The sequence below is a fragment of the Argopecten irradians genome, chromosome 10, assembly GCF_041381155.1.
Source record: "Argopecten irradians isolate NY chromosome 10, Ai_NY, whole genome shotgun sequence".
NCBI classification, from domain to species: domain Eukaryota; kingdom Metazoa; phylum Mollusca; class Bivalvia; order Pectinida; family Pectinidae; genus Argopecten; species Argopecten irradians.
Window position 1 is genome coordinate 2,636,958 of NC_091143.1, and position 15,227 is coordinate 2,652,184.

The window sequence follows — 15,227 nt, forward strand, 5'->3', positions numbered from 1 at the left end:
TATAATAACAGGGAAGTTAATGGTTATAATAACAGGGAAGTTAATGGTTATAATAATGGGGAAGTTAATGGTTATAATAACAGGGAAGTTAATGGTTATAATAACAGGGAAGTTAATGGTTATAATAACAGGGAAGTTAATGGTTATAATAACAGGGAAGTTAATGGTTATAATAACAGGGAAGTTAATGGTTATAATAACGGGAAGTTAATGGTTATAATAACGGGGAAGTTAATGGTTATAATAACAGGGAAGTTAATGGTTTATAATAACAGGGAAGTTAATGGTTATAATAACAGGGAAGTTAATGGTTATAATAACAGGGAAGTTAATGGTTATAATAATTTGAAGTTAATGGTTATAATAAAGGGGAAGTTAATGGTTATAATAACAGGGAAGTTAATGGTTATAATAACAGGGAAGTTAATGGTTATAATAACAGGGAAGTTAATGGTTATAATAACAGGGAAGTTAATGGTTATAATAACAGGGAAGTTAATGGTTATAATAACAGGGAAGTTAATGGTTATAATAAAGAATAATGGGGAAGTTAATGGTTATAATAACAGGGAAGTTAATGGTTATAATAACGGGAAGTTAATGGTTATAATAATGGGGAAGTTAATGGTTATAATAACGGGGAAGTTAATGGTTATAATAATGGGGAAGTTAATGGTTATAATAACAGGGAAGTTAATGGTTATAATAACAGGGAAGTTAATGGTTATAATAACAGGGAAGTTAATGGTTATAATAACAGGGAAGTTAATGGTTATAATAACAGGGAAGTTAATGGTTATAATAAAGGGGAAGTTAATGGTTATAATAACAGGGAAGTTAATGGTTATAATAACAGGGAAGTTAATGGTTATAATAACAGGGAAGTTAATGGTTATAATAATGGGGAAGTTAATGGTTATAATAACAGGGAAGTTAATGGTTATAATAATGGGGATGTTAATGGTTATAATAACGGGGAAGTTAATGGTTATAATAACAGGGAAGTTAATGGTTATAATAACGGGAAGTTAATGGTTATAATAACAGGGAAGTTAATGGTTATAATAACGGGAAGTTAATGGTTTATAATAAGGGAAGTTAATGGTTATAATAACGGGGAAGTTAATGGTTATAATAACAGGGAAGTTAATGGTTATAATAACAGGGAAGTAAATGGTTATAATAACAGGGAAGTTAATGGTTATAATAACAGGGAAGTTAATGGTTATAATAACAGGGAAGTTAATGGTTATAATAACAGGGAAGTTAATGGTTATAAATAACAGGGAAGTTAATGGTTATAATAACAGGGAAGTTAATGGTTATAATAACGGGAAGTTAATGGTTATAATAACAGGGAAGTTAATGGTTATAATAACAGGGAAGTTAATGGTTAATAACAGGAAGTTAATGGTTTATAATAACAGGGAAGTTAATGGTTATAATAACAGGGAAGTTAATGGTTATAATAACAGGGAAGTTAATGGTTATAATAACAGGGAAGTTAATGGTTATAATAAGGGAAGTTAATGGTTATAATAACGGGAAGTTAATGGTTATAATAACAGGGAAGTTAATGGTTATAATAACAGGGAAGTTAATGGTTATAATAAAGGGAAGTTAATGGTTATAATAACAGGGAAGTTAATGGTTATAATAACAGGGAAGTTAATGGTTATAATAACAGGGAAGTTAATGGTTATAATAACAGGGAAGTTAATGGTTATAATAACAGGGAAGTTAATGGTTATAATAACAGGGAAGTTAATGGTTATAATAGAAGTTAAATAATAACAGGGAAGTTAATGGTTATAATAACAGGGAAGTTAATGGTTATAATAACAGGGAAGTTAATGGTTATAATAACAGGGAAGTTAATGGTTATAATAACAGGGAAGTTAATGGTTATAATAACAGGGAAGTTAATGTTATAACAGGGAAGTTAATGGTTATAATAACAGGGAAGTTAATGGTTATAATAACAGGGAAGTTAATGGTTATAATAACAGGGAAGTTAATAAGGAAGTTAATGGTTATAATAACGGGAAGTTAATGGTTATATAATAATGGGAAGTTAATGGTTATAATAACAGGGAAGTTAATGGTTATAATAACAGGGAAGTTAATGGTTATAATAAAGGGAAGTTAATGGTTATAATAAGGGAAGTTAATGGTTATAATAAAGGGAAGTTAATGGTTATAATAACAGGGAAGTTAATGGTTATAATAACAGGGAAGTTAATGGTTATAATAACAGGGAAGTTAATGGTTATAATAACAGGGAAGTTAATGGTTATAATAACAGGGAAGTTAATGGTTATAATAACAGGGAAGTTAATGGTTATAATAACAGGGAAGTTAATGGTTATAATAACAGGGAAGTTAATGGTTATAATAACAGGGAAGTTAATGGTTATAATAAGGAGTTAATGGTATAATAACAGGGAAGTAAATGGTTATAATAACAGGGAAGTTAATGGTTATAATAATGGGGAAGTTAATGGTTATAATAACAGGGAAGTTAATGGTTATAATAACAGGGAAGTTAATGGTTATAATAACAGGGAAGTTAATGGTTATAATAACAGGGAAGTTAATGGTTATAATAATGGGGAAGTTAATGGTTATAATAACAGGGAAGTTAATGGTTATAATAACAGGGAAGTTAATGGTTATAATAACAGGGAAGTTAATGGTTATAATAATGGGGAAGTTAATGGTTATAATAACAGGGGAAGTTAATGGTTATAATAACAGGGAAGTTAATGGTTATAATAACAGGGAAGTTAATGGTTATAATAACAGGGAAGTTAATGGTTATAATAACAGGGAAGTTAATGGTTATAATAACAGGGAAGTTAATGGTTATAATAACAGGGAAGTTAATGGTTATAATAACAGGGAAGTTAATGGTTATAATAACAGGGAAGTTAATGGTTATAATAACGGGGAAGTTAATGGTTATAATAACAGGGAAGTTAATGGTTATAATAAAGGGAAGTTAATGGTTATAATAACAGGGAAGTTAATGGTTATAATAATGGGAAGTTAATGGTTATAATAATGGGGAAGTTAATGGTTATAATAATGGGGAAGTTAATGGTTATAATAACAGGGAAGTTAATGGTTATAATAACAGGGAAGTTAATGGTTATAATAACAGGGAAGTTAATGGTTATAATAACAGGGAAGTTAATGGTTATAATAACAGGGAAGTTAATGGTTATAATAACAGGGAAGTTAATGGTTATAATAACAGGGAAGTTAATGGTTATAATAACAGGGAAGTTAATGGTTATAATAACAGGGAAGTTAATGGTTATAATAACAGGGAAGTTAATGGTTATAATAACAGGGAAGTTAATGGTTATAATAACAGGGAAGTTAATGGTTATAATAACAGGGAAGTTAATGGTTATAATAACAGGGGAAGTTAATGGTTATAATAAGGGAAGTTAATGGTTATAATAACAGGGAAGTTAATGGTTATAATAACAGGGAAGTTAATGGTTATAATAACAGGGAAGTTAATGGTTATAATAACAGGGAAGTTAATGGTTATAATAAGGGAAGTTAATGGTTATAATAACAGGGAAGTTAATGGTTATAATAATGGGAATTTAAGGTTATAATAAGGGAAGTTAATGGTTATAATAATGGGGAAGTTAATGGTTATAATAAGGGGAAGTTAATGGTTATAATAACAGGGAAGTTAATGGTTATAATAACGGGAAGTTAATGGTTATAATAACAGGGAAGTTAATGGTTATAATAAGGGAAGTTAATGGTTATAATAAGGGAAGTTAATGGTTATAATAATGGGAAGTTAATGGTTATAATAATGGGAAGTTAATGGTTATAATAACAGGGAAGTTAATGGTTATAATAATGGGAAGTTAATGGTTATAATAAGGAAGTTAATGGTTAAATAAGGAGTTAATGGTTATAATAAGGGAAGTTAATGGTTATAATAAGGGAAGTTAATGGTTATAATAAGGGAAGTTAATGGTTATAATAATGGGGAAGTTAATGGTTATAATAATGGGGAAGTTAATGGTTATAATAAGGGAAGTTAATGGTTATAATAAGGAAGTTAATGGTTATAATACGGGAAGTTAATGGTTTATAAGGGAAGTTAATGGTTATAATAACGGGAAGTTAATGGTTATAATAACGGGAAGTTAATGGTTATAATAACGGGAAGTTAATGGTTATAATAATGGGAAGTTAATGGTTATAATAAGGGAAGTTAATGGTTATAATAATGGGGAAGTTAATGGTTATAATAATGGGAAGTTAATGGTTATAATAACGGGAAGTTAATGTATAATAAGGGAAGTTAATGGTTATAATAAAGGGAAGTTAATGGTTATAATAACAGGGAAGTTAATGGTTATAATAACAGGGAAGTTAATGGTTATAATAACAGGGAAGTTAATGGTTATAATAACAGGGAAGTTAATGGTTATAATAACAGGGAAGTTAATGGTTATAATAACAGGGAAGTTAATGGTTATAATAACAGGGAAGTTAATGGTTATAATAACAGGGAAGTTAATGGTTATAATAATGGGGAAGTTAATGGTTATAATAACAGGGAAGTTAATGGTTATAATAATGGGGAAGTAAATGGTTATAATAATGGGGAAGTAAATGGTTATAATAATGGGGAAGTTAATGGTTATAATAACAGGGAAGTTAATGGTTATAATAATGGGGAAGTTAATGGTTATAATAACGGGAAATTTAATGGTTATGATAATGGGGAAGTTAATGGATATAATAACAGTGAAAGATTTGCTGTGTGTTATTGATAATGTTGACTCTATTGACCTCATCAGGATGTTGTTAGCCATGACAAGAAACTCTCCAAACACAAAGAAATGAGCCAGAGTGTTCCAAAGGGGCTGAAGGCGTTAAGTAAAGACTGTCATGACCGACTGGAGGCCTACCAGTACCTGTTCTACCTATTACAGACAAATCCTTCCTACCTCGCCAAACTCATCTTCGAGATGCCACAGAGTCGCACTACAAAGTTCATGGAGTCGGTCATTTACTCGTTATTTAATTACGGCTCAAACCAGAGAGAGGAGTACCTCCTTCTCAAGCTGTTCAGGAAAGCTCTGGAGGAGGAAATAGCGTAAGTTTCTATAGTAATATAGATATAGCATTATTACATCCTATACCTAACAATGTCGCGACCAATCCTGTCTCGTTACTACAGAAACTCTAGGAAAACAGTTGGTAATTGTGTAACTAAAAAAGTAATTATAATTTGTATTTTATGTGTTATTGCCAATTGTAATATAGCTTTATAGATAAAGACTATTAGGTGTCTTCAAAATTGGAAATAAGATAGGTGTAACGCATATCCAATCAGATATCAAAACAAACTGATTTTATAAAAGACAATGTATAATTCACCATTAATATATGCGTTGTATGTGTTATGTATCTGTTTTATAAGAACATGTATAGCTTGTTATTACCGATCAATTACACCAGATTAAATACCACCTTGTATCGTCACCTGATAATCCTTTGGAATGTTAAGGAGGTATGCTACCTTACTCTACACATCCTTTATTCCAGAAGATTTCTACAAACATTAAAAAGCTTCTACAGATTGAATCTGATATCAATGAATTAAAAGAATAAACTAAGCTTTGAATTATTTTTTGAACATCTATTTGAGGGAGAAAACTTTTTATTGTTTTTTAGCTCACCTGGCCCGAAGGGCCGGTGAGCTTATGTCATGGCGCGGCGTCCGTCGTCCGTCCGTCAACATTTCCTTTAAATCGCTACTAGTCATAGAGTTCTGCATGGATTATAACCAAATTTGGCCACAAACATCCTTGGGTGAAGGGGAACAGAACTTGTATAAATTTTGGCTCTGACCCCCCGGGGGCAGGAAAGGCGGGGCCCAATAGGGGAAATAGAGGTAAATCCTATAAATCGCTACTTGTCCTAGAGTTCTGCATGAATTGTAACCAAATTTGGCCAGAAACATCCTAGGGGGAAGGGGAACAGAACTTGTATAAATTTTGGCTCTGACCCCCCAGGGGCAGGAGGGGTGGGGCCAAATATGGGAAATAGAGGTAAATCTGATAAATCGCTACTTGTCTTAAAGTTCTGCATGGATTGAAACCAAATTTGACCACAAACATCCATGGGGGAAGGGGAATAGAGTTTGTATAAATTTTGGCTCTGACACATGGGGGCAGGAGGGGCAAGGCCCAATATGGGAAATAGCGGTAAATCCTATAAATCGCTACTAGTCATAAAGTTGTGCTTGGATTTTAACCAAATTTGGCCCAGAAACATCCTTGGGGTTAACAGAATTTGTATAAATTTTGGCTTTGACTCCCTGGAGCAGAAAGAGTGGGGCCCAATAGGGGAATTAGAGGTAGATATTCAAATTCCTTCAGAAAAGAAACAATGAACCTGTATTCAGAACATTACTAGGCATGTCAAACCAGGTGAGCGATACAGGCCCTCTGGGCCTCTTGTTGATGAGAGAGATTCAGTTAAAGGGGAGTAACTCTGACTTAATGTAAACACTTGTCATAGTAAGGCAGCATACGCCCTTAGATGCATTTTGAAACCATACACCAATCGTATGTTATCAATTCTGTCTTGGTAATCTCAATATTTTAACCTTTTCTGACCTTGCAGACGAATGTAAGTATATATGGATGACTATACCAGTGTAGCATGAGTTTGTCTGTGTAAAACAGTATATATCAAGTATCTTCACACTCACCTAGCTGCTGCCACACGGGACTGTCAACAAAAATAAACCAAGAAATAAAACAAATTATACTCTGTGTCATCCATCTCTTGAGACAACCTTTTAGGTTAATCAAGTCTTGCTCTTGGGCCCCTTACTTTTACAGTGTATTATAGAACTGATCTCTTTTCCCTAATTCATTCGCTCCTAAGATTTCAAAGTGGACTGGTCTAGTCTTTGATTTAGAAGAGTCTGCATGTGTTTTCAGGGGTGAATGAAATTTGATGACCTGTTACTATCGTGTTAACTTCCTGTTGAATTATCAATAAAAAATATCTTCAATATTTGTCATTTATGGCTCTTTTAAGTGATTCATAAGTCAAACTGGAATTCTTTTGCTGGAACAGTTCATTTTGAATTTTCATGGGTAAATGAGTAATAAACAAAGATTGTACAAATCAAATAGTGGAATATAAACCATGATTGAAACACAGAATTTTGTAAATACACATGCTTCCTATATAGTTAACACAGAGCGTGTCCCTTAACTTGCCTTGTTACAAGATCGCAGTCTCATTATAAAGTGCTAAATATAATATACTTAATCTGAAGTATATGACCTTGCTCACTAATATCTTATCTATTTTTGTAAAATCTTCGGAGAACTCACCTAAAATTTATTACAAAAATATCTCCCCAACTGATGCACCATCATAATGAATTTATAAATTGATACTTGGGAGTTAATGATAGGGGCTTTACAGTAAAGTCTCCACAATGGGAGTTAATGATAGGGGCTTTACAGTAAAGTCTCCACAATGGGAGTTAATGATAGGGGCTTTACAGTAAAGTCTCCACAATGGGAGTTAATGATAGGGGCTTTACAGTAAAGTCTCCAAAATGGGAGTTAATGATAGGGGCTTTCCAGTAAAGTGTCCACAATGGGAGTTAATGATAGGGGCTTTACAGTAAAGTCTCCACAATGGGAGTTAATGATAGGGGCTTTACAGTAAAGTCTCCACAATGGGAGTTAATGATAGGGGCTTTCCAGTAAAGTGTCCACAATGGGAGTTAATGATAGGGGCTTTCCAGTAAAGTGTCCACAATGGGAGTTAATGATAGGGGCTTTCCAGTAAAGTCTTCACAATGGGAGTTAATGGTAGGGGCTTTACAGTAGAGTCTCCACAATGGGAGTTAATGATAGGGGCTTTAGAGTAAAGTCTCCACAATTGGAGTTAATGATAGGGGCTTTACAGTAAAGTCTCAACAATGGGAGTTAATGATAGGGGCTTTACAGTAGAGTCTCCACAATGGGAGTTAATGATAGGGGCTTTACAGTAGAGTCTCCACAATGGGAGTTAATGATAGGGGCTTTACAGTAGAGTCTCCACAATGGGAGTTAATGATAGGGGCTTTACAGTAAAGTCTCCACAATGGGAGTTAATGATAGGGGCTTTACAGTAAAGTCTCCACAATGGGAGTTAATGATAGGGGCTTTACAGTAAAGTCTCCACAATGGGAGTTAATGATAGGGGCTTTACAGTAAAGTCTCCACAATGGGAGTTAATGATAGGGGCTTTACAGTAAAGTCTCCACAATGGGAGTTAATGATAGGGGCTTTACAGTAAAGTCTCCACAATGGGAGTTAATGATAGGGGCTTTACAGTAAAGTCTCCACAATGGGAGTTAATGATAGGGGCTTTACAGTAAAGTCTCCACAATGGGAGTTAATGATAGGGGCTTTACAGTAAAGTCTCCACAATGGGAGTTAATGATTGGGGCTTTCCAGTAAAGTCTCCACAATGGGAGTTAATGATAGGGGCTTTACAGTAAAGTCTCCACAATTGGAGTTAATGATTAGGGCTTTACAGTAAAGTCTCCACAATGGGAGTTAATGATAGGGGCTTTACAGTAAAGTCTCCACAATGGGAGTTAATGATATGGGCTTTACAGTAAAGTCTCCACAATTGGAGTTAATGATAGGGGCTTTACAGTAAAGTCTCCACAATGGGAGTTAATGATAGGGGCTTTACAGACAAGTCTCCACAATGGGAGTTAATGATAGGGGCTTTACAGTAAAGTCTCCACAATTGGAGTTAATGATAGGGGCTTTAGAGTAAAGTCTCCACAATGGGAGTTAATGATAGGGGCTTTACAGACAAGTCTCCACAATGGGAGTTAATGATAGGGGCTTTACAGTAAAGTCTCCACAATGGGAGTTAATGATAGGGGCTTTACAGACAAGTCTCCACAATGGGAGTTAATGATAGGGGCTTTACAGTAAAGTCTCCACAATGGGAGTTAATGATAGGGGCTTTACAGTAAAGTCTCCACAATGGGAGTTAATGATAGGGGCTTTCCAGTAAAGTCTCCACAATGGGAGTTAATGATAGGGGCTTTAGAGTAAAGTCTCCACAATGGGAGTTAATGATAGGGGCTTTACAGTAAAGTCTCCACAATGGGAGTTAATGATAGGGGCTTTACAGTAGAGTCTCCACAAAGGGAGTTAATGATAGGAGCTTTAGAGTAAAGTCTCCACAATGGGAGTTAATGATAGGGGCTTTACAGTAAAGTCTCCACAATGAGAGTTAATGATAGGGGCTTTACAGTAAAGTCTCCGCAATGGGAGTTAATGATAGGAGCTTTAGAGTAAAGTCTCCACAATGGGAGTTAATGATAGGGGCTTTACAGTAAAGTCTCCACAATGGGAGTTAATGATAGGGGCTTTACAGTAAAGTGTCCACAATTGGAGTTAATGATAGGGGCTTTACAGTAAAGTCTCCACAATGGGAGTTAATGATAGGGGCTTTACAGACAAGTCTCCACAATGGGAGTTAATGATAGGGTCTTTACAGTAAAGTCTCCACAATGGGAGTTAATGATAGGGGCTTTACAGTAAAGTCTCCACAATGGGAGTTAATGATAGGGGCTTTCCAGTAAAGTCTCCACAATGGGAGTTAATGATAGAGGCTTTAGAGTAAAGTCTCCACAATGGGAGTTAATGATAGGGGCTTTACAGTAAAGTCTCCACAATGGGAGTTAATTATAGGGGCTTTACAGTAGAGTCTCCACAAAGGGAGTTAATGATAGGAGCTTTAGAGTAAAGTCTCCACAATGGGAGTTAATGATAGGGGCTTTACAGTAAAGTCTCCACAATGAGAGTTAATGATAGGGGCTTTACAGTAAAGTCTCCGCAATGGGAGTTAATGATAGGAGCTTTAGAGTAAAGTCTCCACAATGGGAGTTAATGATAGGGGCTTTACAGTAAAGTCTCCACAATGGGAGTTAATGATAGGGGCTTTACAGTAAAGTCTCCACAATTGGAGTTAATGATAGGGGCTTTACAGTAAAGTCTCCACAATGGGAGTTAATGATAGGGGCTTTACAGACAAGTCTCCACAATGGGAGTTAATGATAGGGGCTTTACAGTAAAGTCTCCACAATGGGAGTTAATGATAGGGGCTTTACAGTAAAGTCTCCACAATGGGAGTTAATGATAGGGGCTTTACAGTAAAGTCTCCACAATGGGAGTTAATGATAGGGGCTTTACAGTAAAGAAGTCTCCACAATGGGAGTTAATGATAGGGGCTTTACAGTAAAGTCTCCACAATGGGAGATAATGATTGGGGCTTTCCAGTAAAGTCTTCACAATGGGAGTTAATGATAGGGTCTTTACAGTAAAGTCTCCACAATGGGAGTTAATGATAGGGGCTTTACAGTAAAGTCTCCACAATGGGAGTTAATGATAGGGGCTTTACAGTAAAGTCTCCACAATGGGAGTTAATGATAGGGGCTTTACAGTTAAGTCTCCACAATGGGAGTTAATGATAGGGGCTTTCCAGTAAAGTGTCCACAATGGGAGTTAATGATTGGGGCTTTACAGTAAAGTCTCCACAATGGGAGTTAATGATAGGGGCTTTACAGTAAAGTCTCCACAATGGGAGTTAATGATAGGGGCTTTACAGTAAAGTCTCCACAATGGGAGTTAATGATAGGGGCTTTACAGTAAAGTCTCCACAACTCTGTCAGTTTGAAGCATTAAAGTTTTTTCTGGTGTTGGCTACAGCTAAATATGACAAGAACTAATGTCTTATTTTTTCTTTCAATAAGCACACAGACATTTAGTATGCATGCTCAACCTATTTATTTTTATAACCAATCTACCATTATCAAGTGAAATGTCAGTTGTGATGCATTACGTTTAAGAAGAAAAAATTTCCTTTTAAAACACGTCAGACTTGGTTACTGTTACAAGATGGAACTAATCCTATGGTGTTTGATTATTTAAAGTCCCAATATCCATATCTGTATGATTTTTTTTTTTTTTTTTTTTTTTTTTTTTGTAATTTAGAAGAATTTTGAAGATAAAAATTTTCTTGTAAATCTAGCAGAGACAGGAATAAATTGAAGTCAACATGTTCGGTAATGATTTAGAAGCTTTTGATAAAAATCTCAGAAATATCAACCATAGCTAAGTGGGTTCGAGGACACCGTGTGGCTACAGTATCTATGTGACGTCTTTCTGAACTCTCCCGAGAATAGATCATTAAATTTCAAACTTCCTTCTGCAACGATCGCAACTTCTATGGCGACCACTTTAAAACAAAGGCATATACAAACATCAACTTTCAACAACTGTTGTACTACATTCACCAAGAAATCATTATAAATATCATATATAGCTTAATTTCAACTTCATATACAAATAGTTTACAATATGGGGGTTGAGTCTGACTTTGCAGCTAGTTACGTATATTGTGACTTTAATGAGGGATAATCGTTTGGTGTTTGGTTACATAAAGGGGAGACAATCCTGTGCATGTCTTACCTGTCCTTCTTGCGTAATTAATTATCTTTGCTTTTATTTATAAACAGGACTTTTTATATTGAATTCAATGTGTGGCAGTATACAGCAGTTTCTGCTATTTGTTTTATTATCATTTTTCCGACGTTTTTACTTGTCATGCTTTTGCCCCTGAATTCTTCTTGAGGTTGGATTCTCTCTGAATTGATTCATTCCTGCAAGTATTCTTCATTTTAATAATTTGTTGGATAAAATTTGATCATGACCTTCACATAAAGCTAGATTTATCTTTAGTTTATCAGTTATGTCTGGAAATTTCTAGAAAAGATATTCATTATTGTAATCATTGTACATATATAATACATTACAGTTGAACTTCGTAAACTCGTAGTTAGTGTTCCATGATATATCAAGTATTTGAGCTACTGTATTCAACCCAATCAGCACCCTTGTCCCTATAAGCAGCCCTTATTAGCCCAAATCAGATCCTATAAACACTTCATTTTTCAATTTCTAACCATCCTGGGTGCTGATTAGGTTTAATGCGGTAAGTGTACTAAACCAACAAAGTATTTCAAATTATGCATTCCAGTTGTGAGATCAACTGTAGTAGTGTTTTTGTTAATTTTATTTATGATTTTTATTTTACCATTTTATTGTTGCTAGTTAGTGCCTGTAGTTCCAGACTTAGCATGGACACCTTAACCAACTGTAGATTACTTTTATTTTGTAATTTTGTGCAGTGAAATTTTCTTATTTGATTTTTTTTATATAAAATATACACTTAGATGTTTATTTAATGTATGCTAGGGTCAGGATGGTCTTATAGTAATATATTAGTAATATGATAGCCCAACCTAACAACAAATATAGGATTTATACAATATTCACCCCTGAAGACACATTTAAGCTTATCTGAATCAAAGGCTAGACCAGTCCATTATAAAATATAAGGGTGAATTAATTGAGGACAATTTAATTTTTATGCTTTGTAGAAAATGTAAAATGTTCATAGATGGTTTAAAAGACAGGAAACTACTAGCAAATCTATCAAAAAATCTACTGGTTGAAAGTGACATGAAGCAGATATTAGGATCTGACCTTAGGTTGGTGGTTTTTCTCCTGGTACTCTGTTCCCAATGGTATGGCACACCTGGTTTGGTTCTAGTTATTAATAGGACAGAGAAAAGATTACACTAAAGTAGTGGTATGGCATTGAATATTTGCTGAATACAGAGCTGATTTCACGGAGTAGATTTGCACTGGATTGGTGGTACAGATGCTGGAGCTAGTCCTGTAGCAGGAGGAGGCATTTATTTACATTGGATAGAGAGAGAGCTAGGCCAAGAGAGATCATCATTGGATAGAGAGAGAGATAGGTCAAGAAAGTTGATCATTGGAGAGAGAGAGAGCTAGGCCAAGAGAGTTTATTATTACAGAGAGAGAGCTAGGCCAAGAGAGTTTATTATTACAGAGAGAGAGAGAGAGAGCTAGGCCAAGAGAGTTTATTATTACAGAGAGAGAGAGAGAGCTAGGCCAAGAGAGTTTATTATTACAGAGAGAGAGAGAGAGAGCTAGGCCAAGAGATTTTATCATTGGAGAGATCTCAAAGTTGATATTGTTGGGTGTAGCTGGGCTAGACAACTGTACATAGATTAATCACTTAAGTTTATTTTATTGGCTTAATTTATTTTTAAACTTTTCAAGTGATATCAATTGAAGAAAAAAGGGTTAAGAATACCAATTTTCACAACATAAGTATATTTTTCTTTTTAAATTGAGCGATTACTTCTGATGGTTTTACATATGTGGTTAATTTACCTTAACATGAACAATGTAAGGGAAGACATGGGATCTTACAATGATTTTTATACATTACAGACTTAAAGTTGACAAGATGTCCGACTTTGTGACGGGAAATCCATTGGTAGTGAAAATGATCGTAGGATTCAACAGGTAAAATGTTTCTCAAAGTTGTCATAACTAAGGTGATCAAATGCAACTTAGATTATTCTGTGTGAGACTACAAAAATTGTAGGAATGTTAGATTGAGATGCGATTTATGTTCATTGTATGAAACTGTTTAGGAACCAACGAGGTCAGAATTCCCTGAGAGAAATGTTGAATCCGCTGGTGACGGAGGTAATAGAGGACAAACATTTACGAATCAATACGAATCCTGTAGATGTGTATAAAACGTGGATCAACATGACGGAGTCTCAGACAGGTAAAACCAGGTAAGATGTACAAAGCATTTTAGACTGATGAGTAGGTAAACTAATCAACACAAACTCATATTGAGACCCTTCAGGAGATATTTCGCGGATCAAACTTTCACGACCGTAACATTGTCATGAAAATATCATCCACTGGAAAATAACCAGTAACTAATTTACATATACAAACTGAGGGCATAATGGAAGCCTAACGAGAAGATAAATTAAAATTAAGGATGTCAATGAATATTCAAATATTTGTTGGGTAGATTGGTATTTGAATAAGAAAATGCTAATTAAATTTTTGAAAAGGGGATAAAAATCAGGACCCCTCCTGAATCGGATATACGACTAGTAATCGATTAACGCTGATTAAACATATTTGATCGATGAAGCACATGTTTACGGACCATTCCAAAAATAATCTTAATTTCAAAACTGTTTTGAAAAAATCACATTACACAATGTATTCCAAAGTAACATACAGATGAAGGTTTGCTGAAAATGTACATTGTTGCATTGTTTACAGCACGCTGCCTTATGATGTCTCTATAGAGCAGGCCTTGTCTCACGAGGAGGTACAGAAGATGATACAGCAATCTATAGATAAGTTACAGCAAGTTACAGACAAGTTCCTCACCACCATCCTACAGTCACTCGACAAAATCCCGTAAGTTGACACAGCTTGCATGTCAGATTGAACAGTGATACAAGTGAGGGTTATCTCCCCTGGTCACATTAGTTTGTATCTGAGTGGTGTGACTGGTTTGTCCATTGTCATTGTAATGTGTGATCTCCAAGCTTCATTGCGGTCCCCACATTTACCTTTGTCAATGGCTCAAAGTCTGGCTGTATTACTTCGATGGTTTAATACATTGTGGTCCACTTATAAATGATGTCGCAGTGAATGTTGATATGTTATTGGAACAGCGGATGTCATATGCAAATCGTGACTATTTACTTACAAGTTAATCGAGTGTTTCTGCAAAATAACACATATTGTTTTAGTTGTTTTAGGCTAATGTTACAATAGAATATGCATTAAAAAATTTAGTATGTGTCCAAAATAACATTTTTCAAGGATCTTGAAATTTCCGTGGGCCATTTACAGAGGTGAAATGTGGGAACTGCAAGGAACTCTGGGAAAGATTGTAACGGTATCTGATTTACTCAAAATTACTGACATAGCAACCTCTAGTTACCTTCGTGCATGTAGCTCCTAATTACAGACATACATCTCAAGCACCCCCTAGTTACCTGTGTGTATGTAGCTCCTAATTACAGACATTCTTTTCTTCGTTACAGGTATGGTATGAGATACATGGCCAAAGTTCTGAGAGAAGCTCTCATGACAAAGTTTCCAGAAGCACCAGAAAAAGATGTCCTAAAGGTACCAAAAGAAAAATCCTTATTTAACTGCGTTTTTTAATGTGAGACGACCTGTAAAATATGTTAAAATCTGTTGTATGTAATTAAC

The 15,227-nt window shown here is 34.7% G+C and overlaps 1 protein-coding gene across 2 annotated transcripts in view; it reads left to right on the forward strand.

Annotated features, from left to right (window-relative positions):
- The window catches only part of LOC138332893 (ras GTPase-activating-like protein IQGAP1), a 125,870-nt gene that overhangs the window by 94,750 nt on the left and 15,893 nt on the right, over positions 1–15,227 (forward strand). For both annotated transcript variants that reach the window (XM_069280901.1, XM_069280900.1), the window contains 5 exons: positions 4,842–5,140; positions 13,416–13,490; positions 13,622–13,771; positions 14,280–14,420; positions 15,056–15,140. In XM_069280901.1, coding sequence (XP_069137002.1) covers positions 4,842–5,140; positions 13,416–13,490; positions 13,622–13,771; positions 14,280–14,420; positions 15,056–15,140 — 750 coding nt within the window. The remainder of the gene's footprint in view (positions 1–4,841; positions 5,141–13,415; positions 13,491–13,621; positions 13,772–14,279; positions 14,421–15,055; positions 15,141–15,227) is intronic.